Source organism: Pyrgilauda ruficollis, unplaced genomic scaffold (assembly GCF_017590135.1).
Source record: "Pyrgilauda ruficollis isolate IOZ18807 unplaced genomic scaffold, ASM1759013v1 scaffold81, whole genome shotgun sequence".
NCBI lineage: Eukaryota > Metazoa > Chordata > Aves > Passeriformes > Passeridae > Pyrgilauda > Pyrgilauda ruficollis.
Window position 1 is genome coordinate 1,948,658 of NW_024530044.1, and position 27,896 is coordinate 1,976,553.

At 43.6% G+C, this 27,896-nt stretch overlaps 1 protein-coding gene across 1 annotated transcript in view; it reads right to left on the bottom strand.

Annotated features, from left to right (window-relative positions):
- TMEFF2 (transmembrane protein with EGF like and two follistatin like domains 2) overlaps positions 1 to 27,896 on the bottom strand; it is a 124,330-nt gene that overhangs the window by 36,491 nt on the left and 59,943 nt on the right. The window contains exon 5 of the mRNA XM_041487572.1: positions 15,157 to 15,253. Coding sequence (XP_041343506.1) covers positions 15,157 to 15,253 — 97 coding nt within the window. The remainder of the gene's footprint in view (positions 1 to 15,156; positions 15,254 to 27,896) is intronic.

A 27,896-nucleotide genomic window follows, 5' to 3' on the forward strand; every position in this document is an offset into this window, starting at 1 on the left:
TTGTGCCTCACTGCCCACCTGTGGGGGGTGTGTCCCTGCACTCTGGTCTGTGAGCTTTGGCAGCTTCCATCAAGGCAGGAACTGCAAAGAGGGTTCCCAGCAGCACAAGGGAACTCATGAGCATTTTGGGATTTCACCTGGTTATTGTGCTTCATCCCTCCCCAGGGAAATGAGAGAGGAGCACAAAGAACTCCTTCCCAGCCTGGATCCTAATCACAAAGAAACGCTGCCCAGCCCTCAGCCTGCTCCACGTGCCTGCAGTGGTGGGGATGTGCTGCACCAGGCTGCTTGGCCAAGCTGGAGCAGCCAAATTGGCTTCCTGTTGAATCAGTCTCCATAAAAAATTAATGGGGTCAATAAATCAGGCAGGGGTGAGTAGACACTCTCCTAACGCCCCACGCTTCTGCAAATAACATATGGTATTATTTTCTGGGCAAAAAGAGTACCTTCGCCTGCAGAAAGCAAGATACTGAAGAGAGGATACATGGCTACAAAGGGCTGTCCCTGGAAGGAGGAGCTGTGTTTTAAGGAGGAGTCTCAATAAAATGAGAGAATGGTTCTTTGCCCACGAAGGGCAGGAGAACACTATAATTCTATTTCCTTAGTTCATGAAGAGAATGCAATCATTAGTCAACAATGACAAAAAGAAACACACTCCATGCTTTATCTTTACTCCTAAGACAACAATTCAGTCTTTGTTCCCAGCAATGTATTACTGGAAAATAATTTTTAAAAAAATAATATGCTGATTTCCTGCCTAGGGCTAGGGTTAGGGTTTTGAAAACCACAAAGCCCAGGGCTCCAGGCACACTGCAGATGCAAAGGGCATCCCAAAACTGCCACAACATGCCTTCCTTCACAGCTTTTTCCCTGCAACCAGCCCTAGCCCTAGGCTGATTTCCTGCCTAGGGCTAGGGTATCTGCATGTAGCATGAGAAAGGTTTCTTATGTAGCTGTGATGGGAAGCGAGGAGGATAAATGAGACAATGCTTCCAAAAGAGCGGTTTCACTGGGAACAGATGAAGGCACATTTCTGTTAGAGCGAGATGGCAATGGCAGTTCTTCCCCATTCAGCATCTTTTATTTAGCCCTCCCTTGTTTGGAAACCTGAGAGCATTGTTGGTACTACCTCTGTTTATTAAAGATTCATATTCAGACTTTGCTGGCCATGGGTCATTTGCTTTTTGGAACCGGAGCAATAGAAAATTCTGCCTGAGATATCTGAGAGAGAAGTACTTAATGAAATGACTAATGTCTTCAGCCAAGTGTCTAGTTGATTACAGGGTCCAAACAGCAGAACAGCAATAAATCTGCCACAAAGAGAATTGTCAGTCAAAAAAAAAAAAGGCATAAAACCAAAGAGACAGGGAGGCGAGAGCTAAAAATGTGAACATGCAAATCTAGTGTTATTTTTACTAGTCAGAGCTCTGATATTTGAGTGCATATGCTAATTTGGTCAAGTGTGAGATCCCACCATGTCTCAGAGAGCACTGTTTTACAGGGAAGGTGAAGTTCCATTCTGCAATAATTTTAAACATTATATATTTTCTCCAGGCATGAAAAAAAAAAAAAGGCAATGAAAACCCCAACAAAATTTTTGCAGCATAAAAAAGCCCAAAGCCCTTTGCCACAAAACAGCGTATAAATAATAACACAGTTGCTGTACATTTATGATATTTCAACCAGAGACATTTCATATCTTCCTCTGCTCTGACTAGAACATGGTGATCAGAAACTCAAATTTCTGTATGTCAGCATAGACCTCTCCAAGCCCCCTGCCCCTCCGAGCAGGACATTAAATGCCCATTTAAAGCAAACCTGGCAGTATATATGCCTGCATAAAGAACCTGGCAATCAGTCCCAAATACCTTCTCTATCATCAAGGTTTTTCTTTCTGGTACACAGGGCATCTTTGTTGACATTACCAGCAGGCAAGCTGAAATGAAGCCAGGCTTAACATTATGCCTCAACAGTGGAACAGGCATTGTAGCATGGCTCAGGAGGCTGGTGGGAGCTCTCATTTACCCAGGCAGCTTTGGGGGTGTTTCATGTCTCAACACAACATTACGCACAGACATTTGAATGAGCTCTAGGCAGGGACTGGGCAAGGTGACCCTCCGGGAGCTCAGGTAGCTTGCTCAGACACACGGCCTGTGACAGCCCTTCGCTGGGGAGCAGGGACAGGTCACCTCTGTACCTACCTCAGCACATCACCCACCCACAAAGCCACCTGCACACACAGGCAGCAAAACTGGATTGCTCCAGGCTGCTGGGACACACCTTTGTTTCGATGGGAGTGTCAAAAGGAGCACACAAATCCGAGCTTCTGACCCTCAGCCACCTCAGAGCTTTACAGTGGTCTCAGACAGCCCTACAGCAGCCATGGGCTGGCACCATTACACCCCTGACAGAGAGACAAGGTCCTGACACGCTCAGTGCACAGTCACCAGGGACCTTTGGTGGCCTGGCCAAACTCAGTTACCCCACAGTGGTCTCGGCAGCACGTGGAGCACAGCCCAAGAGGATGGCACCCAAAACTGCCTGGCATCATTGCCTGCTTTGGCATGCACTGAACATCATATATCTGCTGACATACATATACATAAAATATATTCAGAGTGCACACTGGCACACTGTGTTTTGCACTTTCTATGAATCATACCCCACAACCTGTCTGTGCTTGCCAGGAGACTGAAATCCTATCACTGCACTCTTAAGAACATCATTAAGAGGTTTAAAGAATAGACTCTGCGTGTCTCCTTCAAAACAAATTTTGCTGTAATTTCTGAGGTTGATGCAAAACTTTAGCTGCAGTGCAGAACAATAAACAATACATATTTTATAATGGCAGCACAAAAATAGCACACAATATTTCTTTCCTGGGCCTGCTAGTGCTTCTCTTCTGCTTTAAGATCACAAGAGAAGAAAAGCATGGCTTATTTCGAGTGCCTTCCATTCAATGTTTGTTACTTATTTATTTATCTAATTTATTTTTCCTTTTTGTCCTTTGCAGCCCTCCTTCTGCACTGAGGGCTTTAGCATGCCTACTTTGCACAGTGGCTTCCCTGGGATATTTTACTTATTTCAACTGTTCAAATGTTTATCTTCACCAGGAGTAAAAGGAGAAAAGCTTGATTCCCTCAGGGTGATGCAATGTTTCTGCATGGCATTTCAATAGCATCCTGTTATTCAAACAATTAGAAATCACAGAGACCATGCACGGAATTATCAGCATACTGCATGGAGATTTTTATTATTATGTAGTGCATAATGAAAATGATTTGAAGGACCCCAAAGCATCATAACAGGAGGAAGCACTGAATAATCAGGTGATTTTTTTTTTTAACTGCAAGAGCCCAAAATATTGTTTACTGGACATATGTCAAGCTAAAATGCACTAAAGTGGTGAATATATTTACTGATGGCTTTCCTTGCATACCAAATGCAGCACACTCTGGGAGTGTAGCTGGAGACAGAGCCAGGAGCTTGGGCTACAGCTGCCACACTGCTGCTGCTGCATAGCAGGGATGGACTGGCAGTGCTTAAATATACCCGTGGATTTTTCAGAGCATGCTTTGCATGGCAGCTCGAGGAGGATGTTCCAAAAGCATGGGCTGCTCCTGGAGACACCCTGCTGTACAGCCTGAAGAGAGTCCCTGGGCACTGGCTGCTCCCCAGAGCTCAGTGAGGAGCTGGGCTCACGCTCCTCCAGTTTATTAGAAGTCTTCCTAGAGACTGCAGCTCATGAAAAAAAATCTTTTATCTGCAGTACAAGACACTGCAACTTGAGTCCTTATCCCCCTTTAATTTTTGACCTGTAACTTTTTTACTAAATTGTTGACCAAAAAAATTACAAGCTTCACCTTTGCTTCCTTTTCACAATTCACAGCACCAATTATACCATGACCTTCACCTGGCTTCCCAATGCCTCTGGTGCCCTCAGCAGTACATTGAATTGTGTGCTAACAACTTTAGGGCAAAATAAATGTGTCCCTCTCTCTCTCTTTTTTGTCCTTCTAAATATCATTCTTATTTAAAAAAATACTAAGTCGTATAAAGTGATCTTTGCTACACTGGATGCTTTAAAGCCAAACAGAGAATCACAAGGCTGATGACTGGGTTTAAAGAGTCATGGAAAAGCCCTCATGCTAGCTGTGTGACCAGCGAAGAAAATTCTAATTCTGTGCACATGCCAGTTCAAGTGTCTGCAGGTATCTAATGTGTAAAGTTTATTTAGAACTCATAGAATAAAATAAATGCCTTTCTATGGTTTGCCTGCCCCTGGTGTCCTTCATGTCTCTGTGGTCTGTGCTAAAACAAAGCTTTGCTGACTGTTTCTCTCTCTGTAAACATCTGAGGCTGTCCTTCATCAAGTTTATTGCTGTGTGCCTCAGACTGCTGATACTGTTCACTCCTATCTTGAAGCCAGCAGAATAATGAAAATTGTTTCCACAAATCCCACCGTTTCACCCTGGATTGAACAGCCAGTGGGAATATTGCGACGTTCAGTGGGAAGCATGGGACACTGTCTAGCTGCAGGTCCTGGCATGGGCCTTGCCATGCAGGAAGGATCCATCTGCTCAAGAAGAACTGCAGCTCTGTCTAGGACCAACCACAAATTCCTGCTTTAACTTCTGCTAACACTAGAAGTTACTTCTGGAAGTGGAAAGTGGACTCTGATTAATCAGTGAAAAAGTAAAGGGACAGCAGAGACCAGTGTGCTGCCAGCCCAATCCCTTGCTGCACCTGAGCTATCCACTGCTGGTGGGGAAGGGATGTGGGGACCTTCCTAAAATGAGCAAAAACTCTGGTAAAGGAATTCCTCAATGTGAAGTCTGCCTCCACATGTGCAAGCCCAGCCCTGCTCTCCTTATAAACCCCTCTGTGTCCTTAAACAAGTGTGCCTCCCGCTTCCTCAGGGATTCACAGAGCACTCTGAGGTGGAAGAGACCCACAAGGATAACCTTAGGTAAAACAGCCCATGCAGGGCTTGGACCCACAGCCTTGGTGTTATTAGCACCACACCCTGACCAGGGGTACCTGCCTGAGGCAGCACCACCTGAACCAGGTGGTTCCAGGATATTCCAGGATACCCTGCTTGGTCAGCTGTCTTCAACTACAAAACAAAAGCCAGTCTGCTATTCAATGAAAATTTAGGAGGATACTTCCAGGCTTTCCTTCAGGCATTGTTCGCACCTCCTGCACAGGCAGAAAGGTTATCTGTGCACAGGATAACCTCACATTATCTCAGCCCACAGGTATGAGCCTGGCACCCAAGCAAATCACTGCATTTGCAAGAAGGAGGGTGCAGTAGTAACCCTGTTTTCCTTGGAGCCTTCAGGGCTGTAGGTAAAAGCTGCTGTACAAAAGCAGCCATTCCTGCTGGCTGGGGATCTGCCTCTGCTCTTGCTGCCTTGTGATGACCATGGGCTGGCTGCTTTTGGGATCAAGCCCCAAGGGACAGTGCTGCTGCCAGGGAAAGAAAGACAGACAAATGACTGCAATGTGCCATCTCAAGGACATGTCCTTGCCAGCAAACTAATGGGATGAGAGTAACCTTCTTCAGGGCTGGCACACAGATCAGTGGAATCCACCTGCAGCTCCTTGAAAGGAGCAAGTGCTGTGCACTGGCCAGGACAGGCGTTCCTGGGCCACTCGTGCTGTTCCACAGGAGAGAGCTCCATTACCAAATGGGCAGGCTGAGACACAGCAATTAAATCTGTACCACTGGGGACATCTCACACAGGCTTTTAGCTGCAGCCCACACGTGGGAAGGGACTGGGGCAGGAGATGGGCTCTGTGAGGAAGGGACACCTGCTACTCTGCAGGGGCTGTGAGAGCTGAGGTCAGCCCTGTGCGTCAGCTCCTACTGAGTTTTCCTCAGGCTCATATTTAATGCATGGGATGTATTTTTAATGGTTTAGATGTGTGAACAAACCGTGGCCTTGATGTTCCTACATGGGTGTGTGAAGGAGCCTCCGACCTTCTGCAACGGATGCGGTTCTATTTTAATAGTTAACATAAAGTGGGATGGAAGAGATGAAACATTCCATTAAGACATTTGATAATAAATTGGTAAGTGCTTTCCCAGTGTTTTACATAGTTATTCTCTCTGTTGATCTATTTAGCCAACACATGTAATTCTGAGCTACAAAGTTGTATTCCTGCTTTCGTAAACATACTTACATAAAACTCAATAACAACACAGTCTATTTATTGCTAAAACGCTAGTAGGAAATTGGAAAAGGTATAAATACAATTCATTGCTGGTGATCTCCTGCCCCCTGAAGGCACTGTAAGGCTCCAAATCTTGCTCAGTTCACAGCATCATAAAACCAAAGCAATAAATGTCACTCCTTACTTGATTGCGCATTAGGCCAATCGGCTTTTTATTGTGACTAAATAGGCCGTCAGGAAGGCACCGCTCTCTTTACTGCTGGGGGATGACTTTGCCTAAATGGGGGGCCAGGGAGGAAGGGAAGCTTACTTTTAAATAACGAGGCTAAGAGAGAACAGGGGGAGAAGAAAGGTGCAAAGGCACGTCGCTCTGCAAGGCCTTTGCACTTGCTCTTTCATGCTGTAATGCCCTGATGTACGCAGACGATTATGTGTCAATGCACATTAATATCTGATGTGCATTACCATATTATCATCCCTTATGTGCACTTTCACAGCCTGGTGAGCCCAGGCTCTCCCAGCCGTGGGGTTACACAACCAGCATCACTGTGGGGGTACAAACTGAGCCTCGCACAGCGTGGCCCCTGCAGGGCACAAAGGGACCCTCCTGTGTCCCTCTCACAAAGCAGCAGGAGCGGGGTGATCCTTGCAACACCCTGTATCACAGCAGGAGCACAAAACAGCCTGCCAAAGCCATTCCCCCCAATGCAGATCAAGGCATGTGCTCAGAGGGCTGGGACACTTTCCTACCCAGGACTGAAAACTACAGTCATAGCTGGTGACAGAGGAGTGAAAAAAACCCCCAACTCTGAGTTCATTTGCTCCCCTGTTGATCTGGACACATGAAATGGTGGCACTCCACCATGCTGTCATATGTACATGTTGTACCTAGACACTCCCTGAAAAGACAGAGGGATGCTGTGGCTGCCCCACACACATGCACCATTGTGAAAGGGCAGGGCAGGGTTAATGCAGTCCCACAGCCACAACACCTCGATGCTGCCACTGTCACAGCAACCTCTAATTCCCCTGCTCACGCTGGGTGAGCCATTCCAGCCCCCAGCCAGCAGAGGGAAGGCAGGAGAGGATAACCTCCCTTCCCTCCTTGGGTAGTGTCCCCAAAACCATCCCTGAGCCCCTTAAGGTGGGCAGCCACTGCAGCTCCTCCCCACTTTTCAGCAAACAGACAACTGGACTAATTGCAGGTCAGATTTACATTTCTCCCTGCTGACCATCCACCTCTCCATGTCTCCCATCCACACACATACAGAGATAGGCATCTTGGCCATGGAAACCTAACAGGAAAATCGGCCTGTGTTGAGCTTTTGAAATTATTGCAGCTTTTTTCCCCCAACTGTAATGCTGACAGACTACTAATTGCAAAGATGAATGATGACTGTGTCTCTTACAAGCCTTCCTCCCCTTGAATTGCAGAAGAATTTGTGTTTTAGTCCTACAAGAGCATGTCATAAGACATAAAACCCCCCAAAAATCTCAGAAATTATTTTTGGTTTTTCACAAATCAAATATTTCCTCTGAAGCAACTGAAGCAGTCAGTAAGGCAAATTCTGCTTTTATCATCACCATTTCCAAGTTATTCCTTTGCATTGTAAGACTAACAGAGCATTCACACTCCAACTGAATTTGTTCTCCCTTCTACCAGCAAAAGCCTCCACAGGCTACTGAGAAGTTACTCCACAGTTATCAAACTGGGAGAGAACCTTTGTTTCACTGAAGTCAGTGGGATAACTTCCATTGACTTCCCTAAGTTGGAAGTTCACATTTTGAACTGAAAACCAAGTTTGGGTAAGCATCTGGAAAGAGGAGAACATGCAAAAAAAAAAGATCTATAAGCATTATGATTGTGTAGAGTATAATTCCCTGGACACACAGCAGGTTTTGCTGTAATTGCAAAAGATAAAAAATGCTATTTTTATTACAAAACCAAATGTTAGAGATTCTAGTTTTTGGATAAGAGATGGATGTGTCATAGAAGGTCCTTAAAAACCTGCTTGGGTGAGTAGTACAGATGGAATACAATGTGGGTTTGCATTTATCTGAGAACATTTAGAGCCATGATATATTGTCTACACAACAGACTTCCTCGATGTATAGAGAAAATATAGCCAATTTCTTTGTGTAGGCTGAATTATTTACCAGAGTGTTCCAAAGTGTATTGGTAATAAAACACTATGAAGTATAAGTAACTCCAGACAATCTTGGCTTATGTTAAAACAAGCTTTTTTTTTTTTTTTTTTTTTTTAAGCATGTTATTAAGAAAATAAATACTGAGAATCTGGAAAGGCAGGACTTACTCAAATGAACACATGCCTCTGAAGGATTGTGTTGACTCAACAGAGAGAAAGGTCAAATTTTCCCAACCATCATCCTAAAGGAGTTGGGAATCAGTCTCACTTCAAAATTAAACAGGTTATTTTGGCACAGGATGAAGGATGCAGAGATGGTAAAGTGATTCTGTGAAACTCACCTAACTGGGAAAAATGGCTGGTTTTAACTAAACCCAAAAATTATATATGTAGAGTACAATGATTTCACCAGCTGGCCACACAAGCCATCATTTTCCCAAGCATTACCTTTCTAGCCAGGCCCCTAGTAGTGCAGTCAGTTTAGAAACAAAAGATAACCATTCCCTCCTCCTCTGGAGAACTGAACCATGGCTTTTCTCAGAGCTGCTGAAGATAAAGCCAGCTGCTTTTTCCATACCTTTCCTGGCTACTTCTGCAGACTCATTCTGAGAAAGAGGAAAACCATCTATTTTTTGCTTGATTTAGGGTATTTCTGAAGGCTGTAGGGATCTTTTCCTGTTTAGGTTTGGGAACAAAGTCACCTTTACACCTAGGCCAGTTTAGGTTGAAACTGCCCTCTGAAAGAGTCCTACAGTACCTCAGCAGCTTGCCAGAGAGAAACCTGACAGAAGCCACAGCGTTCATGCAATGCTTACCTGGAGATCTTATTTTCTGACCCTAACATGATGTCTAGACACTGGTTTCTAATGAGCCAAGTCTTTCACCAAGCTGGAGCTGCTGCAATGTTGTTCTTGTTTGTGCTGTGGACAGCAATTCAAGCTACAATTTTGTATTTTGCTGGTTTTCCCACTTTTGTGTCTGTTCATGTGGCATTTTTTTCCCAAGTCCCAAATGAAGAAGCATGGCTGGGTTCTCTCTTCAGCTCCCATACTCCAGGCAGCAGGATCTGCTGACCAGCCTCCTATAAAAGCCTCCAACCTGGCCCTTTCTTAGAGCAGGCTTTGGAGTTAAAACATAACATACAGATGGGTAGGCATCATCTTGCTTTTTCTAATATTCCTCATGTTTTGCCTTTCATTGCAGGTGCTTCATTGAGTAATTTCCAGTTGCTTAGGCTACATTTTTTCCAGTATTGCTGACTCTTAACCCACTGAATGGTGTCCTTACACTTATCTCAACATGGCATCTCAATACTTTCTCTGGAAATCAGCTACTTTCCTTCTATTTCAAAATCTTTTAACCACAGAATATGCACCAAAAGAAACATTACCAGGTAACAGAGACAGAAGTTGGCTAATTTCTGGGCAGGCACTGGAGGTAGCTCTGCTATCAGGTTGGGGCTAAGATAAGTGACATGGGTGTGAGGGTGCAGCCTGCTTGGTCATCTGCTGCTGTGCAATGCAGAGATTGTGCTCCAGTGCCTTTAATTCCCTCTGCAAACCCTTGCCTGGACTCTTATTAAACATGACTACTAAGCTCCATGTGAAGATTTATGCAGCAGCAGCTTCACTTCATGCCTTAGGTATGATCTCAAGTTAAGCAGAAATTTAAGTTTTTGCAGAATTGTGCATTTTTAATGATTTTATTCCATTCCTGTGCTTACATGAGCACAAGTCCAACATGTATGTGTAATTGTTATGCCCAGCTATGAACACAGATCTATATTTTCACTAAAAGAGAACAAAAAGCAACAGAAAACAGCAATCTATCTACTGTATAATGCCTGGGACATTGCAGATGTTAAAGCAGCTCGTTGTTTCTGCATCTGGAACAAGTAGGTCACACATAGTTATTATACACACTGCTGAACATGAAGCAGCCAATACCCGTGTAATGTATGTGAGACTTCAAACCACCTTTTAGTACTTTATAGCAGTACAGCATCTTGTTTGCAAATGCTCTGCTTGAGAGCAACTGATGGAAGGGGGAAGGGACCCAAAGCTGGCTGACCTAATTGCTGTGTGGATCGAGAAGCTGGCAAAATCATTAGTTTCTTTTACGTTTTCTTTCTATACTATAATAAAGATAAATATTGATTGCTGGGGCAGCATCGATTGCAGGGGTTGCTGCAGATGGCAGCTGCATGATTTGCACAGATATCTTCCATGTACAGAGCCACTTATTTGCATGAGAATGTGGTTTCACCCTCCTCAGGTGCTTCTGACTGTTTTCTTGCCTTATAGGAGCATTAGCCAAACTAGATGTACCAGTGATTAGCAGTAAAATATGAAGTGAGGGACTGAAAGATCTCATCTGTGTAATACCTTTTGTGTATGTGCCTGTCTGCTGTGGGTGAGTGGTGTTTATCGTCCCAGCCGTGTGGACAGAGAGACAGGGACCTGCTGTAATTATGCTGCAGTGTCCCTGACTCACCTGGGAATGCCACCAGGGGCACAGCATGCCTGGGACCAGCCCTCCTTCCTTCCCCACTGACCCAAACACTGAACAAGCCCAGCTCCTTCCTCCACGCATGGATGCCTCCCTCCAAGTCCCAGCTTGGGGTCATCAGTGACCCTCAAGAATGGCTTCAGCATCTTCTCCTAAGCTGAAGCTGCCCAGTGGGATCCTTGTCCACTTGCAAGGAATGGAAAAGGCTCCTCCGTTGTGGGCCAGGCTTGTGAGGAGGAAAGAAAGTTTCCTACCACGAGCACAGTGCCCATTGCAGGGCATGATAATCTACTCCCAGCCAAGGAAAAGTCCTTGGGGTGAGCGGGACCAAGTTGCAGGAAGCATCAGGGGCATTCAGGCACGTTTTTATCACTGGTACAAACTCTCCAGTGGCCCTTTCCAGGGTTAGGCACCTCCTGCCAGGGCACTGCTGCCTCTCTGCTCCACCTGCGGCCTCCAGAAGGAGGAAGGGGCAGGCAGAGGAGCACTCTGGAGGAGGTCTCATCTCCTTGGACACTGCCAGGCTGTAGGGGAAGTTCTCTCTGTGCACACCACTGTGTGTCTGCCTTCCAGCTAGCAACCTGCATGTTACTGTGGGCACTGCTGCACTTCCACACTGCTGCAGGCTGACCTGCTGCTGTTGAATGCAAAGGGAAAATATGCATATTTAACCCCAATTCATCACTGTGATTTTGATTAACTCTGCAAGTCAGGGGTTTGCTGGCTTTAATCTTGTTTTAAGAAAATCTTTATTGCCAGCATTTTCCAACTGGAAACTCAACCAAAGGATCTTTCTTACTATTTATCTCCTTCCACTCTGGACATATTGGTGGACCTCTGAAACAGCTGCCCAGTATTTATCCAAGCCATGGCTTGTGCAGTCTAGGGAGTGCTCTTATTTCCTCAGTGGCCCATAAGGAGGAGATTAATGCTGGAACCCAGGTTTCTGCACTGACACTAAGCCACTCCAGCAGAGAGCAGGCACTCCATTTGGTGAGCACTATTTATGTACAGTGAGTGTTTCATAGATGCTTTTTGGAAGAGCTGAGCAATACACCACGGCTCAAAACGTTACGCCTCATTCTTCAATTCCTTTTAAGTATATCTCTCGGGGTGTTATGTTGAGTAGCCCTGTCTTACAAAATCAATTATTCCTTAGCCAGCTCAGAAATAAAACCCAAAGCAAGCAACACCAAATGTCTGATTTACCAATAGATTGCAACCCCATGCTAAAGAGCGTAGCCACTGCCCTGCTTAAAATATTTATGAAGCCCACTGGTGCAAAATGCATTAAAGGTGGGAATAATGCCAATAATACACGATCCTCTTAGTGACAAGAAGCTTTCACATATTAAAGCAGCAAGATGTTAAAGACTTTCAAGTGAACAGTCTTTGTTTTTAACTCAGAGAAAGAGATTCACTAATGGAATGCCAAATTGCATTCACTCTCATGATACTTGACTGCAGAATGGGATAATAACACGTGTGCTTCTGCATGCCATGGAAAACCTGTTATTACAGGGGTTTCTTTCCTGCCTTTCCTCTGTACTTTCCAGAAAATGTTCACACAAATCTTACCCCTTCAAGTAATCTTCTGTGTGCCAACCCCCCATTAGAATCCCAGGAGTCTAGCCATTAACAGACTGGTTTTACGCAAATAAAAAGAATAAAAAATAATTGTGACAGAGTACAATAGCACAATTTAGATGAGTGACAACTGGCAATGAATAGCCAAAAAAAAAAAAGAAAAAAAGAGTTAAACTGGAGATAACAGTCTGCAAAATATAGACTGACAATGCAGAAGAATGTCAATTGTCACTTTAAATCACCAGCAGCCCAGCCACATCTGCTATCACACCTGTGCTCTCTTTTCTGATCTACTCTGGCACCCTAGAAATAGTAGGCAAACAGCCAGCCTTGCATCTCCAGCTCTCTGAAGTCTGGCTCTGCTACCAGCCTGCATTCCTCTCACCTGGAGCAGATCAGGCACTGACCCTGCACCCTCAGACTGCTCCTGACTGACAGGAATTCGCTGCTGGTGCTGGGATGGACATCCTGTAACAGCAGGTCCCAGCACCACCATGAACTGCTGGTTCAGGTGAGAGAGAGCTAAAGGAGCTCTCAGTCAGGTGAGACAGCTAAAGGAGCCCTGCTTACATCTGATACTTGAGCCACATAAAAATAGGGAACAAATAATAAATTGACGTTTCTTGGCAAGGGGAGTGGGGCAACATGTGCCTCTGGTGCCAAACATGACAATTCAGCTAACATATATTGGAGAGAGGGGTTCTACAGCCTCCATACATAGTAGGCTTTTAGTCTAGAAATAAAAAGAATGAAAAGCTGATAGCCAGAGGGCTCATTGTTTAGAAAGATGCTTATCCAAGACTAATCAGGGGGCAAGCACAGGAAAATAGAGCTCTGTTATGGCATATGAAGTTGCTTATTTCAAAGCAGACCTTTCACAAGCTTTACATGGGGTTTGGGTTTTTGGATAGGAATTGGCTTTCCTGCCTCCCAACAGTTTGTCTGGGAGCATCTTCCAAGTGCCAGCCCTTCCCTGCTTCCTGCCCCCAGCAGCACCTTCCCCTGCAGAAAGAGCGCCTGTCAATAAAGACTGAGCGCCTCAGCTCCTGCCACCATTCTGCTGCTCTGTAAAAGCCAACTTGTTTCAAAAGGGAGGAATTAGATTGTGCAAAAGCTGCAGTGGGAACACTGGGATAAGTTGGATCAGGCAGTTTTACCAAGCTATTTCTGGAAAAAAATAAACACTGCTACTCAGTGCTTATGATTAATAATGTTATCTTGTAGCTAATTTTATTCCTTGCCCCTCTCTTCTCCTGCCTTCCAATTTGGAAGCGCACTTAATTATGAAAACATGAGCACTAGACTGTGAATTTTGATATATTAATTTCACCGTGGTTTTGTTTCTACACTGCACCACCAAAGCTCTCAAGGACAACCAGTCAAGGAGACAATGAAAATCATAACACCTGGGGTAATTTTCTTAAGCAAAGTCAACATTAGGCAATTTCTTACTCACAAATTTCATTGCATTACTGAAACCTATAACCATGATGCACCTTGCTCCTGTTTTTCAACACCACAATTTCCTTTGATGACTGAAGTCTGAGAAAGGACTCAGTGGTTTTTTTGCTCAAGGTTTTTTTAAGGACTAGAACCAGAGATTACTAAGGCTGGCAAGACCAAACCAAAAAGAGCACAAATGGATAACCACGACCATATTCCTGAGCTCCTTCGCTCAACAGCAGAACTGTTCCTCATTTCATGCCTGACCAAGGGTGCACAGATGCCTTGCCTGAGTGCCCAACACTGGCCCCAGCTATCACGTTCACCATTCATTTATTGACTCCTCTCTGCTCCATTCTGGTTCTCCACACTGGAGCTCTGCCCTCAGTGTTTTACTGACACCTCACTGCCCCAGTTTGTGTCTCCATTCTTTAGCTACCACTAGCCCACAGCCCCAGAAACACCATCCAGACAGCAGCTCTGACATTTGCATGGTTATTTTGTTGTCTCTCTAAATCTGTTTTAATTACTTAGAGAGAAACATGAGGCGTGGCATTAGGGCAGTGTTAGAAATATAGCTCTGTGAATAGTGACCTTTTTGATCTATTGACTGTTCCAAAATCACAATGAAATGATTAGCTCAGAGCTGGCTTAATGTAAGTTTGCATATATCCTAGGCAAAATGAAAAATAAAAGTCTGAGTTGATAGAATTATTTTCCCTTCAGCTTTTGTAATTAAGGTTTAAAATAAAAAAAAAATCAAAATAATTTGGAAACCCCTTTTAAAAAATAAAAATTAAAACCATTTCCATTGAGAAAATGTTGAAACATACACTCTCATTTTTTCAAGCAATTAAGGACAAGGTTTTCAACCCCAGCAAAATAGGAAAAAGCGAGACAGATTTCCCAGCCTTTCTAATGCCACACATGAATTAACATGATGATCATATTAATGATACTTTTTAACTGGAAAAGCCTTAGGTCAATTATTTTTCCCAATTCTATTTTTTACTGAAGTATGAAGCTGTAAAACCCCAGATGGAATAACATAAGTTATAATGGCAACAAAATGGATAACCGTGTTTCTAAACTCGGTCTAAATCGTGCATGTTCCAAAATTATAAACCAGAGTGTTTTATACATTTTTTCAGAGTAATAACCACCTCAGTCACTTTGAGATGAATCTCTGTGTGCAGAAAACAGAGTATCTAACATTTGTAACGCTTTCCAAACCACAGTACCTTTAAATAATGCAACATTCATTAAAATAGAAGAGTAGAGCAAATTACTGTACCAAACATCCTCTGCATCTTCATCACACTCTGCCCCAAACTGGCAAATGTCACAGGTCGATGTCTCTTTTTGATTGGTTTCACCTGAGCCTTCATTGACTGTTTGATGGAAAGCAGAAGAATATACATTAGTAAAGACAGCACTGTAGCAAAGCACTTCTTTCTCTCTCTAGAAAAATCTATTCACTGCATCAGCTTAATGTGCCGCTCACAAAGATGATGGCTGGCCAACAGTGTTCCTGAGCGGGCCAACAACACAGAAATTTCCATTCTGGCCTGTGATAAATCCCCCCAATTACACAGCTAAAAGGAAAACCAGAGAAAAACCCTTCCTTTTTCCTCTCCCCTCAATCAATGACCCCTTCAAGCTGCAGCCCAGGAAGGTCATGTCCCCACTGAGCCTTGCTGCTTTGTTCCCTGGGAAAATAATGGAGGGGCATTGATAGCATCACATGCTGCCTCGTGTCCTTTACCCATGAAGGCCTTGAGATGGCCCCAAGGGGATGCTTTCCTCGAAAATGTTTTGAAATTGCACCACACGGCAGGTAATCTAGTCCACTCCAAAGGCAAAATATTTTTCTCTGCACAAGCACAGCTATGAGCCCCAAGGACTAGTTATCTCTGGCAGGGAAGATTTAGTGCTATCCAGAGGAGAAGACATTCTCCAGCATAGGTTAAATTTGAAACCAGGGGAAAGTCAATGCTGATGTCTGCAATTGTCTAAGGTTTGTACCTGGCCCGTAAGCCAAAAACAAGACAGGACTAAAGGGAAAATCAAAATATGGGTGTAAGAGGACTGCAAAAATATATTGATGGCTGAGTACTGAAAGGCAGAAAGAGACACTAAGGTAGGCACCAAGAAGAAGGTTTGTTAAAAGATCCAAAAGAAACATTATCTATGTTTCTACTGAAGTGTATAAACACCCCTTGGTATGTTTTGAAAGATGCCACACTCCAGCAAGACCGTACCTAGAGATACCCTGCCAGTTGCAGAGTTATTAAACCAACGCAGACTTTAAGCATCAATCAGCTCTGCTCAGACTGATGTTGTTATCTGCACCAACAGCCTCTGCAGAGTGTGTCATCTCTCGTGCATTTGGAGTCAGCAGCATGGTGCAGGCTTCTGCCCACCGGGCTGCAGCCCACCAAAGCTGGTAGACGCCCACCAAAGCTGGAGTGTGTTGGTAGCCCCAGTGACATCCACTGGACAAATCATCTGCCTGACGTACATCCAGGTTGTTACCAGAGCCTTCTGCGTCAGAGGGCTCTGATTTTGAAAAAGCTGCTTTTGTTATTTGCTCTAAAAAGGATAAGAATCCCAGAATTTCTCAAAGCTGTTTGAGGAGAAAGGGCTTTTGCCCCTAGAAGAGCAAGGGTGACTCCAATGCCTGTTTTTCAACAAATTTGCTTCCCTATCCTGGACACGTTATATAACTTCTTCTATGCTTCCCACTATGTGATAACAGGAATAATATAATTTCCTCCCAACAGAGAATATGGAAACAAGTATATTAAAATATTGTGATAAGCTTAGATACCACAGTGATAGAAATCACAGAAATACCAAAGGTAGATCTTATCTAAAATGCTTTTTTTCCTGAGCCTTAATATAGTCAAAGGAAGTACTGGTATTTTTAGGAATGGACTATGCTGCATTAATTTTCTATCAGTCATGCTTGATTTTAGACTATATTAAACTGAAAAAAACTCACCTATAAAAAGCATTCTGATTATCTGATTATCCCAAAAGGAAAAAAAAAAAGGTAGTTTTGCTCTATTTGTACAAATTTGCTCACCCTTATATCCATAAAATTCATGTATGAAAAAACAAAGGGAAAACCAGGAAAAAAACACTCTGGATTTTTGTTCTATTGTGTTGTCAGGTTTTTCTGTTTCTTTAAATGACTGAGAAACTCTGTAGGCTCACGTATTATAAAAGCCAATGCACAAGGGTGGACAAGGAGTCCAGGTGCCACATCCTCACACCGTTAGCATCTCCATGTGCTGCCCGTGTGCTTCTGGCCCCACAGCATCAGGAGGCTCATATGAGATCCTCCCCACCTTCCTGCAGCTGCGTCCAGGCCTGCAATGTTTCATTTACATTTTAAATATAGAAATCTCTTTCACTGAGGGGATAACTCTGACAGCCAATGGTGGCAGAGAATTTCCAGTGGTTAAGATATTAGGCATGTCATGTAATGAGTGACTATGGGCAGATGACTTCTTACAACAGCCAAGCATTCCTCACCTATCAGAAACATGACAATTGCTCCAGTTCAGGAGGGTGAGAACATATACTTTATGGAATGGAACTTTGATTTCTTTATTTTCTTATTCTGCAAATCACTTCCCTTGCATTTCCTTTTAATTTAAAACATATGCCCTGCTCTCTTCCTCCCTGCAATGTTTCTATTCATCACTGCCCAGCACGTGTCGCTTGGCCAGGGACCTCACACGGTTCTACATCACAGAGTAAGTGAAACAGCTCCTTAAACCATTAAAAAAGGCATTTGAAAGACTAAGCATGTTGAAGAGCAGTAACTGATTTGGAGAAGATCATCCACTCTGCAGCACACTGCAGTTCTGAATTTCTATTTGAAAATAATAGGTCATCCTTCATATTCTTCTGAAGAAGCCCTGTGACCAGCTTTCCAGTCAATGTGCACATTGTCATTAAATGTGCAAATGTGCAGAAGTCCTTACTAAAAAGAGCATAAACAGGAGATAAACAGCTGTCCTTTCTCTTGCCAGTAATACAGATAAAATTATTCTTTACATTTCTTATAGGTGTATTTTCTCCCCTTACACAAACATACCCACTGGCATATGCACCCACACCCAGAACTGACACACACGGGGCTTGTTTTCTCCATGCTGTGCAGATAACTGCTTTGATAAATCAGACATCTTACAATGAGTTATTTTCCCAATATTTCCTGCTGCTTTCTAGCTTGAGGACTTGTAGATGCTTATTTTCTAAGGTGACTCTTGTTTTTTTTTTTCCCCTCACTGCACTTGCTGATTTGCACTGCTTTTCTAACCCAACTGGAAAAATTGTTAGCAAAAAATAATCTCCTTTCTGGATTCCTCTTCTAAAACAGAGAATGAGCCTTCTTCCCATGCATGTTAGGTAGTCTTCATATTAGCAACTATTGAGGTTTTAACACCAAGGAAGCTGCAGGAACATAGCAGGGCTCCAGGGAGGCTAGTCACTGAAGCCCACCACTTAACTACTCACAGAACTGAGAAATTTTAAGCTTCAAATTCCTATTTAAATAGCAAGATTATCAACTTTGAGAGTCCAAAGAAATGCGCTAACAAGGGTTAGAAGGTCACTAACATTACCTGAAAGTCACTTCAGAGACTATGTCAATCTCCTAAGCAATAGAAATTCTCAGCTGTGAAGGCACTACACACAATTTACAGAGTCAGTGGACTGTGGTAACCACAACAGCTCCTGTTTTAATAATTTGGTCCTTCTCTGGCATTCTCACAGTGCTCTGATAAGATAGCTGTGATTTCAAGAATGTCTGTATTGTTTGCAGGTCCCACAAGAAAGAAACCATTTCTGAGGCATTTTACTCTATCTCCCTAGCTGAAAAAAAAAAAAAAAAAAAAACAGATTGAAAGTATCATCAGTAGATTGGTTTGACCCTGTGCTTATTTCCTGTAACATCAGGAGAAAACTAAAAGCCCCAAAAATGCCTACTGCCACTGTAGCCACCTTCTAATTTCAAAGAGATTGAGACATTCAATCTCTTTGAATCAAGTCTTCTGTAGGTACAAACCTACAAAATGGTTGTAGCTACAACCCCAAAAAAATCATGCTAGGACTTTCCCTACACAGCTTCCCAGACTCACGCTCTATTAGGAGCTGGATCAGTGGTTTAGAGGTTTTAAAACATAGACATCAAAATCTCTGTGCTCAAGCTGCTGAATAACCCTTGCTCAATGTCTTCTCTAGGTGCTTGATGAGTGGCAAAGCCAGGATGGTAATGAATTCCTTGCAATTTCCAGAAAAGCAGCTCCAGTGGCACGGTTAGGAGTATGCACAGCCTCTTGATGTGGTACACAAAGTGCCACAGGGGACATGCAGGTACCCTGCCCCACAGACCATACTGTGAGGAGTAAAGGGGTGTGGGAAGAGTAGCTGGGGAGCCAGGAGAGTGAGTGACAATCAGGTGACAACACTGGTTAGACACAGATCCCTGAACCTCTCTGCTAAAACGGCTCTGAAAGTAATAGGACAAACTCAAGAAAGCCTCAGCTCAGTCTTCACATAGCTTTTTAGGACTATTATAACAATCTTTATTCAATATATTTCAACTACACTGGAGAACACAACAAAGAAACAATATAAAACATCACCACATGCTTGAATATACAAAATATGGCTATAATGAATTATGAATTATGACAACTCTGAAGTAGTCTTCCTTTGATCGATGTGATCAGACACGTGCTTATCACAACCTCTGATTCTGACTTGACTCTTCATGGTGGGATATCTTTGCTATTGTTGAAAGAAAAACTTCAAAAAAAGGTTTGCTCTAGCTCATCCTAACAGGATACATGCTTGTTTTCATCTAGAATATCTAGGTAAAAACAAAGATCACATGGAGATGAGAGTTGATGGCCATTTTTGTCTTGCAGAATGAAAGACAATGTGCAAATTAAAATTAGTGGAGGAGGATGCTCTTCAGACCAGCTGAGGTGATCTTGCTACATGCTTCAGTCCTAACAGGAGTGCTCTGGGCAGGTGAGAAGGTGAGTGGATAAAGTGAGAAAGGTCTAAGCAAGGAGGGCAGAGAAGCCAGCAAGAATTTACTAAATGTGTGAGAACAAGCACTACCTGCACTACCAGACAGCTAACAACACCTCACAAACTGCACCAATAAAAGCCCAGATGCTGCAAGAAACTTCACCCTAATCAATAAGCCTTTTTTCCTGAAAGCATTAGCTCAGTCAAAACCTGCAAAGTGAGAAAAATGAAGGGTGGAAAGCAGGGGGTCAACTTGCCAATGACTCTGCCCTCAAAGTCTGGCAGAGGCTCAGAACGGCATTACCGTCAAAATGAAAGGAAAATGGCCTACAGGATTGGTAATAAATTCAAACTCTGACGTGCCTTGCTCTGCTTTACTCCTGCCAGCTGGCTCCATCTCAATAAATACAAATTTGCCCTCTCTCACACCCATAAACACTCTGGGGAAATCACTTATTGCAGGGGAAAACAGTGTCTGTGCCCAGCTCAGGACCCAACACAGAACTTCTTAATATTTAAATGAAATATTCTCCTTCACACCAACGTGCCTTTGATGGTTCCTCCACAGCACCACAGGTGAGTCCTTGAAACCCCCTCTCTGCTATATGGGCAGGTGATTTAAACAGCACCAGGGCTGTGCCGTACCTGAGCTGACTGCCTGGGAAATCAGACCCCCTTTCTCAGGGTTTATACTGTCTCAGGTCCCATCTTTGGATACCTCTGCCTTGCCATTCCCAGCCAAGTGCTGGAAAAGGTTAATGGGATGACTTTAGCATGATGTAAATACCTAGCAGGGTTTTTGAGGAGGAACTAGATGCACCCAGCCAGCTCAGATTGCTGATAAAATGTGCTCTTATTGCTAAAGACCATGTAGATAGAGCCTGGCACTGCTCTGATGCCAGTCAGACTCAATTTGCAGTGCTTTTCAGCTCTTGTATTTATACTGTGATTCTCAGCTTATGTTTTTTTTTTCCTTAAAAATCATAACCAGTGAACTATCTCAATGTATAAGGATCTTGGTTTCCATGTATATATGTGTTTTGAAAGGTATGCCTAAGCTTTAGAGCAGTAGAGAAAATGCTTGTGAGTATAACAAACCCCAGGAACTCTCGTGCTTGTAATTTTTAAAAGCTACTTTTGTAGGGCTGATTCATGATTTTTCAGACCAATGCTGAATTGATGTCAGACAGGAAAGCAGCACTTCTGGAGCAGCTCACCCTTGTGCACAGCCCTTGTGCTGGGCTCACCCACACCTTGTGGATGAAGGCTGTGCTTCTGCCCCGGATACAGAGTCTCATAGTGCAAGAAAACTGTCTGGGAGTGCCCTGAGTTTGGGGAATAACTAATACAAAAATTGTTTCACACTATCACTAAGCACTGCTGCTCTGCCTTTACTTTTTACCTCCTGTCTTCCTGCCGTGCCTTCTAATTCTCTTGGGTCTTTCCTTTTCCCACCACCCCAGTTTTCCAGCGGCACTTTCCCAAACACCTGGAGCAGCTCTATCAGCCCAGCTGGCCCCTTGCTTGGCCCAGCTCAACATCTCAGGAGCCTTCTCCAGCTGTCACCCAGCCTGGGGGCTCAAGGGTCTCCCCTGGCAGCATTTCCACCCTGTAAACCTCACTTATCATGGCTGAAAGTGGATGGGAATGGTTTCCCAGGATCAGCGCTGCTCCTCTGCACCTGTGTGCCTGCAGCTCTCTCCTTTCAGCAGGTGCTCTTGCAGCATCCCTGTCTGAAGCCAGGCCATGACCCTCCACAGACCTCTGCAGGGACTTGTCTGCATTTCTACAAGGGTGGCCAGGAGGGAATGGACTCAATTCTTACTCAGAGTGTATTTATTCTAAACAAACACCACTTGCTTGTTGCTGTCTCATGCAGCTCCCACAGTGCATTTGATAAAAAATTAAAAGCGCTTAGTCGTGGCCAGTTTCTCCTAGCAAATAACTCTAATGGTGTTACAAAAGGAATGGCTCACTGAATAAAACCCTATTGTAAGCTTTCTGAATGCTGACACGAAACAGCTGTGCTTATTGCACCATTGTGTGGTCCCCCTACTAAATTTGACATTTGCCTGGTGTCTGTGGGCTGTCAGCACTGCAGATTTAGGTGCCAGCACCTTTATGAAGGTGTACAATGACCAGCACTGACAGTATTTGCCAGTGTGAAGAAGAGTAGGCTCATTTAATTTTACCAAGAGCTTCCCCTCATAAACAGCTTTGAGTAAGAAGCCAAAATAGCACATAGGGGACTATTCATCACTGCCTTGCATTAATTTAAAGAGAAGCCTCACTTCCTTGGAGGAGAATTTTCAAGAAATAGATATATATTTGTGGAAAAAACATGCCTGCAACACTGCCAAAGCTTTGGTGGCATCAGTCCCTGCTTTTATGTATTTCAGTATGCACAACAGGATGAACAAAATAACCAAGTGAACATGGCCACAGCTGGGAGGGTGTAATGCCGCTGGTCACCAATCAAGGCAATTATTAAAGAGCCTGGAAGGAAATTACTGTGGCTCTAATTGCAAGGACCAGAAGATTTTTCAGGATCAAGGAGAAATAAAAAAAGATGATGTCTGATTCCTCCCTCAGGTTGACTTGCCTGGCCACACAGATCATTAAACTCAGCACTGTATCAGGGCAGGTAGGAAGCTGCAGCCCAGGAAAGTGCCCAATGTCTTAACGCTTTTCTTATTTGTCAGAAAATGCCCATCACAGGTTACCCTGAAGCACAGTCAAGTGTGAGCTGCTTCTGGCTGGCTGGTCCTGTGTGCCAGAAAGAAGTGGAGTAGGCCAGGATGGAATTCTATAGATGGAATGTATGTACTCTATACACGCTGGAGCACCAGTACTTACAAATTCTGTGAAGAAATACTGCATGAGGTGTAGGCTCAGTTTGAGGAATTCAAGGCAGTGCTGCCTTCCTCTGTAGATGTTACCGTTGGACATAAACCACAGAAATTACCCATCTGTGCTTTCCCTGACCTCTGCCAAGAATTCACATCCCACCTGAGGTTCTGAGCATTTTCATTCATTCTAGGCAGAGAGAAACCCTCATCACCAAATTTACAGAAATTCAGTGAAAAAAAAATAAATATCCAAAGCCATGCTTTCACAAAGACTAAAATAAGCAAGTCCCAAACAGGTGATGTGCCTTTCCAGGGCTTTCCACACTGAAAGGGTGCTTTTGCCAGCTTCCTACCTGCTGGAAAGATTAACAGAAGTCTTAAATGTGAACCCTTGCAGCTACTCATCTTTCAAGAAACAAAATGAAAGGAACAAAGATAAAAACCTAAAAAAGCTGTCTGGCATCCACATGGTGACTACTTCAGTTTTAAGATCTTTGTCACTTTGCTGTTGATTTAAGTCTGTGTATCCTTTTGAATATTAGTATGGCTAGCAAGATAGCAACATCATACATAAAAATGTTCTTTATTCCAGAACAGATGAAACTCCCAGTGGTAAAAGAAGATTTAGGTATCTCTGAAGATTTCTTATCACTGTGCAACATAACTCTCTAATGGTTCAGTGCCTTGGAGGGTCATCTGAGATCACTTATCACATAAATCAAATAGGTGGCAGGCTATAAGAATGGAAGCCTATAGCAATTTCATGTCTTTGCTTGCAGACATCAAATCTATCTTTTAGGCAGACTATAGAGGAGATAATATTCCACTCCATTTAAGCCAGTGAAGAAACCCAAATCTGGGTATTAACCAATTTTTGGGAAGCTGCTTCTAGTCTCGACTGCACCACAATTATCTTGGGAAATGACTGGTTTTAAATCCTAAAACATGGATGGAAGACACTGGTCCTGGTTTTAATTTAGACTAAAGCTGCTGTAAAATCATTCTGGCAATGGAAGGGAGTGCCAGAGCAAGTGAAAGCCCAGTTTTGTTGATGTCCCATTTACATAATCTGTGGTGTGTAAAGTGGATCCAGTATAAAAATGACTTGGGTCTACCTTGGATACAACAAGAGGAACAGAGTTTTTCCCTCCCTCTCCACTTTTCTTCCATGTAATACTCCTTTCTCTTGATTTCTGTGGTGTTAATGCAGGTTACACACACGTAACAGAGAGCTGGAGCTGCCTTGGGGTTCAGGAGCTGCCTTGAGGCTCAGGAGCATCAAGCTTCTTGTGTGCCAAGCTCATTTCTAGTAGTGGGGTCTCAGAAGGGGGCAGTCCAGTGAGGTGCCAAAACTGACAGTCACAACCCATGTTCAGCCAGGCTGTCACCTCATCACTGGGAGCCATCAGAGATGGCTCCTTAGCTGCCTCCTCCTCCATCAGCTCAGAGGATCCCCAATCCCCCTTAACAGCTCCTACCCCAGAATTTAATACTTCTGCAGCAGCACTCCCCGATCTGATCCTCTAAACTCTACAACCAGGGCTCATTCCAGAGTTTCTCCTTTCCCTGTGAGAGCTCCCTTTAAAAACAAAAACAGAGCAAAAATGCATCTCAGAGGTAGTTGTTAAGACATCCCTCCTGACACATGTGAAGGTGTTTCTGCCTTCCCAAGGCTGTAGGTAGGTAGTCCTTGGGTCTCTGCTGCAGTTTGGGGTGCACAGCAGTGCTGGCACCTAAAGAACTTGCCAGAAGCTGAGACGAGGGCAGCTGCAAAGCCTCCAAGTCTTGCTGGAGGGGATACAATATTTATGCAACATAGATCATATCTTTTACATAACCCTACTCTTCAACAAACATGAAAACATATGGCATCAGTTAATTGCATGAAAATATTTGGTAGGAAGACAATCTTTCAGGACAAATGGGAAAAAACCCCAATCAAGCTGTTTTTCCCTTTTATTCCCATTATTGGTGGGGAGGCTGAGGCAGTACACAAGTACTAGCTTAAAGCATTCCTTGGTTTATAGTTCATGCAGTGAAACAGTTGTATCCAGCACAAAATCCATGGGAAACACTGGCAACACTGCTGATAACCTAGGCAGAAAGTCAAGACAGCTCATGAATGAGGAGCACAGCCACTCCTGCAAGGGTGGCCAGCATTTAGGAGCAGGAGCCCCCATGAACCAGGTCTGTGAATAAACAGGGCATCTAATTTTGTGCTGTCACCCAGAATTTACATGACTGGCAGAAAAAGCCTCCCAGACCTCCACTAAAAGGACAAACAGGCTGAGTATGACACTTCAAACTCAGCCTTGAGTTTGAAGCAGCAGAAAGTGTGGATTTGAATCCATTTACACCAGAACAATGCTGCCCTTCTGAGTATAATTTTACAGACGTGTTTATGATATAGGGGGAGCCACATGGCACAAAAGGTTTAAACATTTAATCTCACTTAGCTTCAATACACTGCATATACAGAAAATTGGAAGCCCAGCAGGAAAATGCCAGATTTCATTCTCACTTAGTCGTGATTAACCTTTATGAGCTCGCTCGGAGTTCTGTCACCTATGAAGTCACTCGGGGCACACAGGCTGCAAAAGCCCTGGCTCGCTGCTTTGGCCAGAGGACCACAGCTGCTGAGCTGGAGCTCTCCAGGAGCTCTGCTGCCCAAAATGGGGGCACTCCCCTGCCCCAAATAGCAGGGCACCCTGCCCCTACATTTCCTGAGAGTGGGAAGTGTAAAAGGGACTATAGGGAATGAATGACCTGGAAGGGACTCTTCCCTTTTTCTTCCTGCAGCTGAGCTGGGTCCAGTTGAGAGCAGCCTTACCCCAGCAGACAGACACAAGGCAAACAGCTGATACATATCACACTTTGCAAATATGCTCTTTCTCATTAATACTGATTCCCACACACAAACACTTTAGCTATATTCACTGATTGCATTACCATTGCAGAAGTGTAATTAACAAATTAAAAGGGAGGATTGTGATTCAGTTTAATTTGGGGGAAATCTTTAAATAAATAAAATAAGAAAAGGAGTCTGATGAGTCTGATGTTTGAGGATCGTTACCCTCTGCTATTTGCTTTAATTCTTTGGACATGCTCTAAGAGAAATGCTTTCCTTCAAACAAACATGTCCTGGATAAGCTGCAGTGGTGGCTACACGGGTACTTAAAGAAAAAAACAATGACAAAAAACCCACAAAAATGAAAGAAATCCTGACAGATGCTAGATCCAGATACCAGACTGCAAATGAAGGTGTCTCATCATGGAGAAAGGAAGGGGGGAAATGCCAGCTGCAAGGTGGTCAGACTGATCTGAGACTGACAGCTTATTCACACAAAACATGCACATTCCCTGCCCACAAATATTTGTGGAAGAAGGGAAACAGAAAATCCCCCATACTTGCTGCCCTTCCAGATCCTTGCATGATAAAATAAACCTGTTCCACTAAGTAAATCAATGTTTGTGAGAGCAGTCAAAACTCCTGAGCCAAAGTTAGACTGAATTTCTCTCCAAACACCAACTGAGCACTCCTGGAAGAATGGCTGTGAAATGATACATACTGCCCCTCACATTTCTGCCAAAAACACCTTTCAGGTGATCTAATATTATGAGAAACCATAATCATTAAGGATTGATCATGCTAATATAATTTTCTGGATGGCTTATTAACCTACTAAGACATGTTTTTCTCTACTTCCCTTCATTAGCAACAGCAATAATTAGGTAAGGACAGAGTAGCAAAATTGATCATATGCTACCGCCAAGGGGGACAGAGAATGTATTGTGGACATTCAGCATAATGTTCTCTAAACTTGAGATGCATTAATTTTAGTTAGTACCATAGCTATTTTCTGCCTTTGATACAAGGAATCTGTTAACGTAGATATTGTATAACAGGAGCTTGTTTCTCTCATATTCTGAAACAGAGTTTTCTTTTTCTTTTAAAGATCTTAGCACAAAATGAGATGAGAGAGGAAAACATCCCCTCTCTGTCACAGCATATATCACAGTCAAGACGGCCACAATACAGAGTAGCACCATACCATTTCAGAAGGCTTTAAGCATTCACCCAGACAGAGTAACACCATACCTCATCAGAAGGCTTCAAGCATCGGCCTGTACACACCAACACCATATCATTTCAGAAGACTTCAAGCATCTGCCCTTCTTGTTCTTTAGCCCAACCTTTTATCCCCTCATGTTGATGCACGGCACCTGTGTGCCCTCTGCTCCCTTTGGTGGTTGCTCAGTGCCCCTGGGCACTCCATGGCTCGTTACCTTCAATATCATTCACCTGTCCTGCACAGCTGTACCCACTGGGGATGTGCCCACGGCACAGCCCCACTCCCAATCACCACAAGCTGTGTGCCTACACCTCTCAAGTTATCCTCTCCTTATTTCAATCTCCTCATGAAAGCAGCGCAGCTGCAGAGCCCTGGCTGGGAGGCAAAGGAGTGAGCTGTACTTCACCTCCTGGGCAATAACCCCCAGGGCTCCAGCAGACCTGCAGCATCAACTCTCCCCCACCATCGCACTGATGCAGCAAGCGCCTTTAAACCCCAGAGAGACAAAGGCATCACAGCCATGGTAAACTTTTAAATATTGTTCTAAAAATGTGAGCAAATGGCTTTCCCTGAGCTATCTCCCATGTGAGCAAGAGGCAGCTTTCTGTGGATAAATGCATTATAGGGAGCTGAAAAGAGTTGACATTACAAACTTGGCACTCTGATGGTGTCCTGTACGAACAAGGAAAGGGAGGATCTGCCAAAGCGAGAGCCAGACTTAATATAAAAAGCATCAACCCAGCATATTGACCTTATTTAAGCTCAAACAGCATAACACTGGAATACTTAATGTAAAAATGTAATAAATATTCTTTATTCTACATGCACATCAATGTTTTCTTTAAATATGCAATTCACTTGATATCTGCAATCCCCCCCTTCTTCAGATGCAAAATCCAAAATAATGATTATATCAGTCATTGCTTAATACATTCAACTGTGGCCCTGATTTTCATGCATGAATGGTCATTTACATATCATTACCCATCATGCTATCCTCTCAGATTTTTCTTTCTAAACAGAGTAATACATTTAAAGTTATCATTTTAAAACAAAAA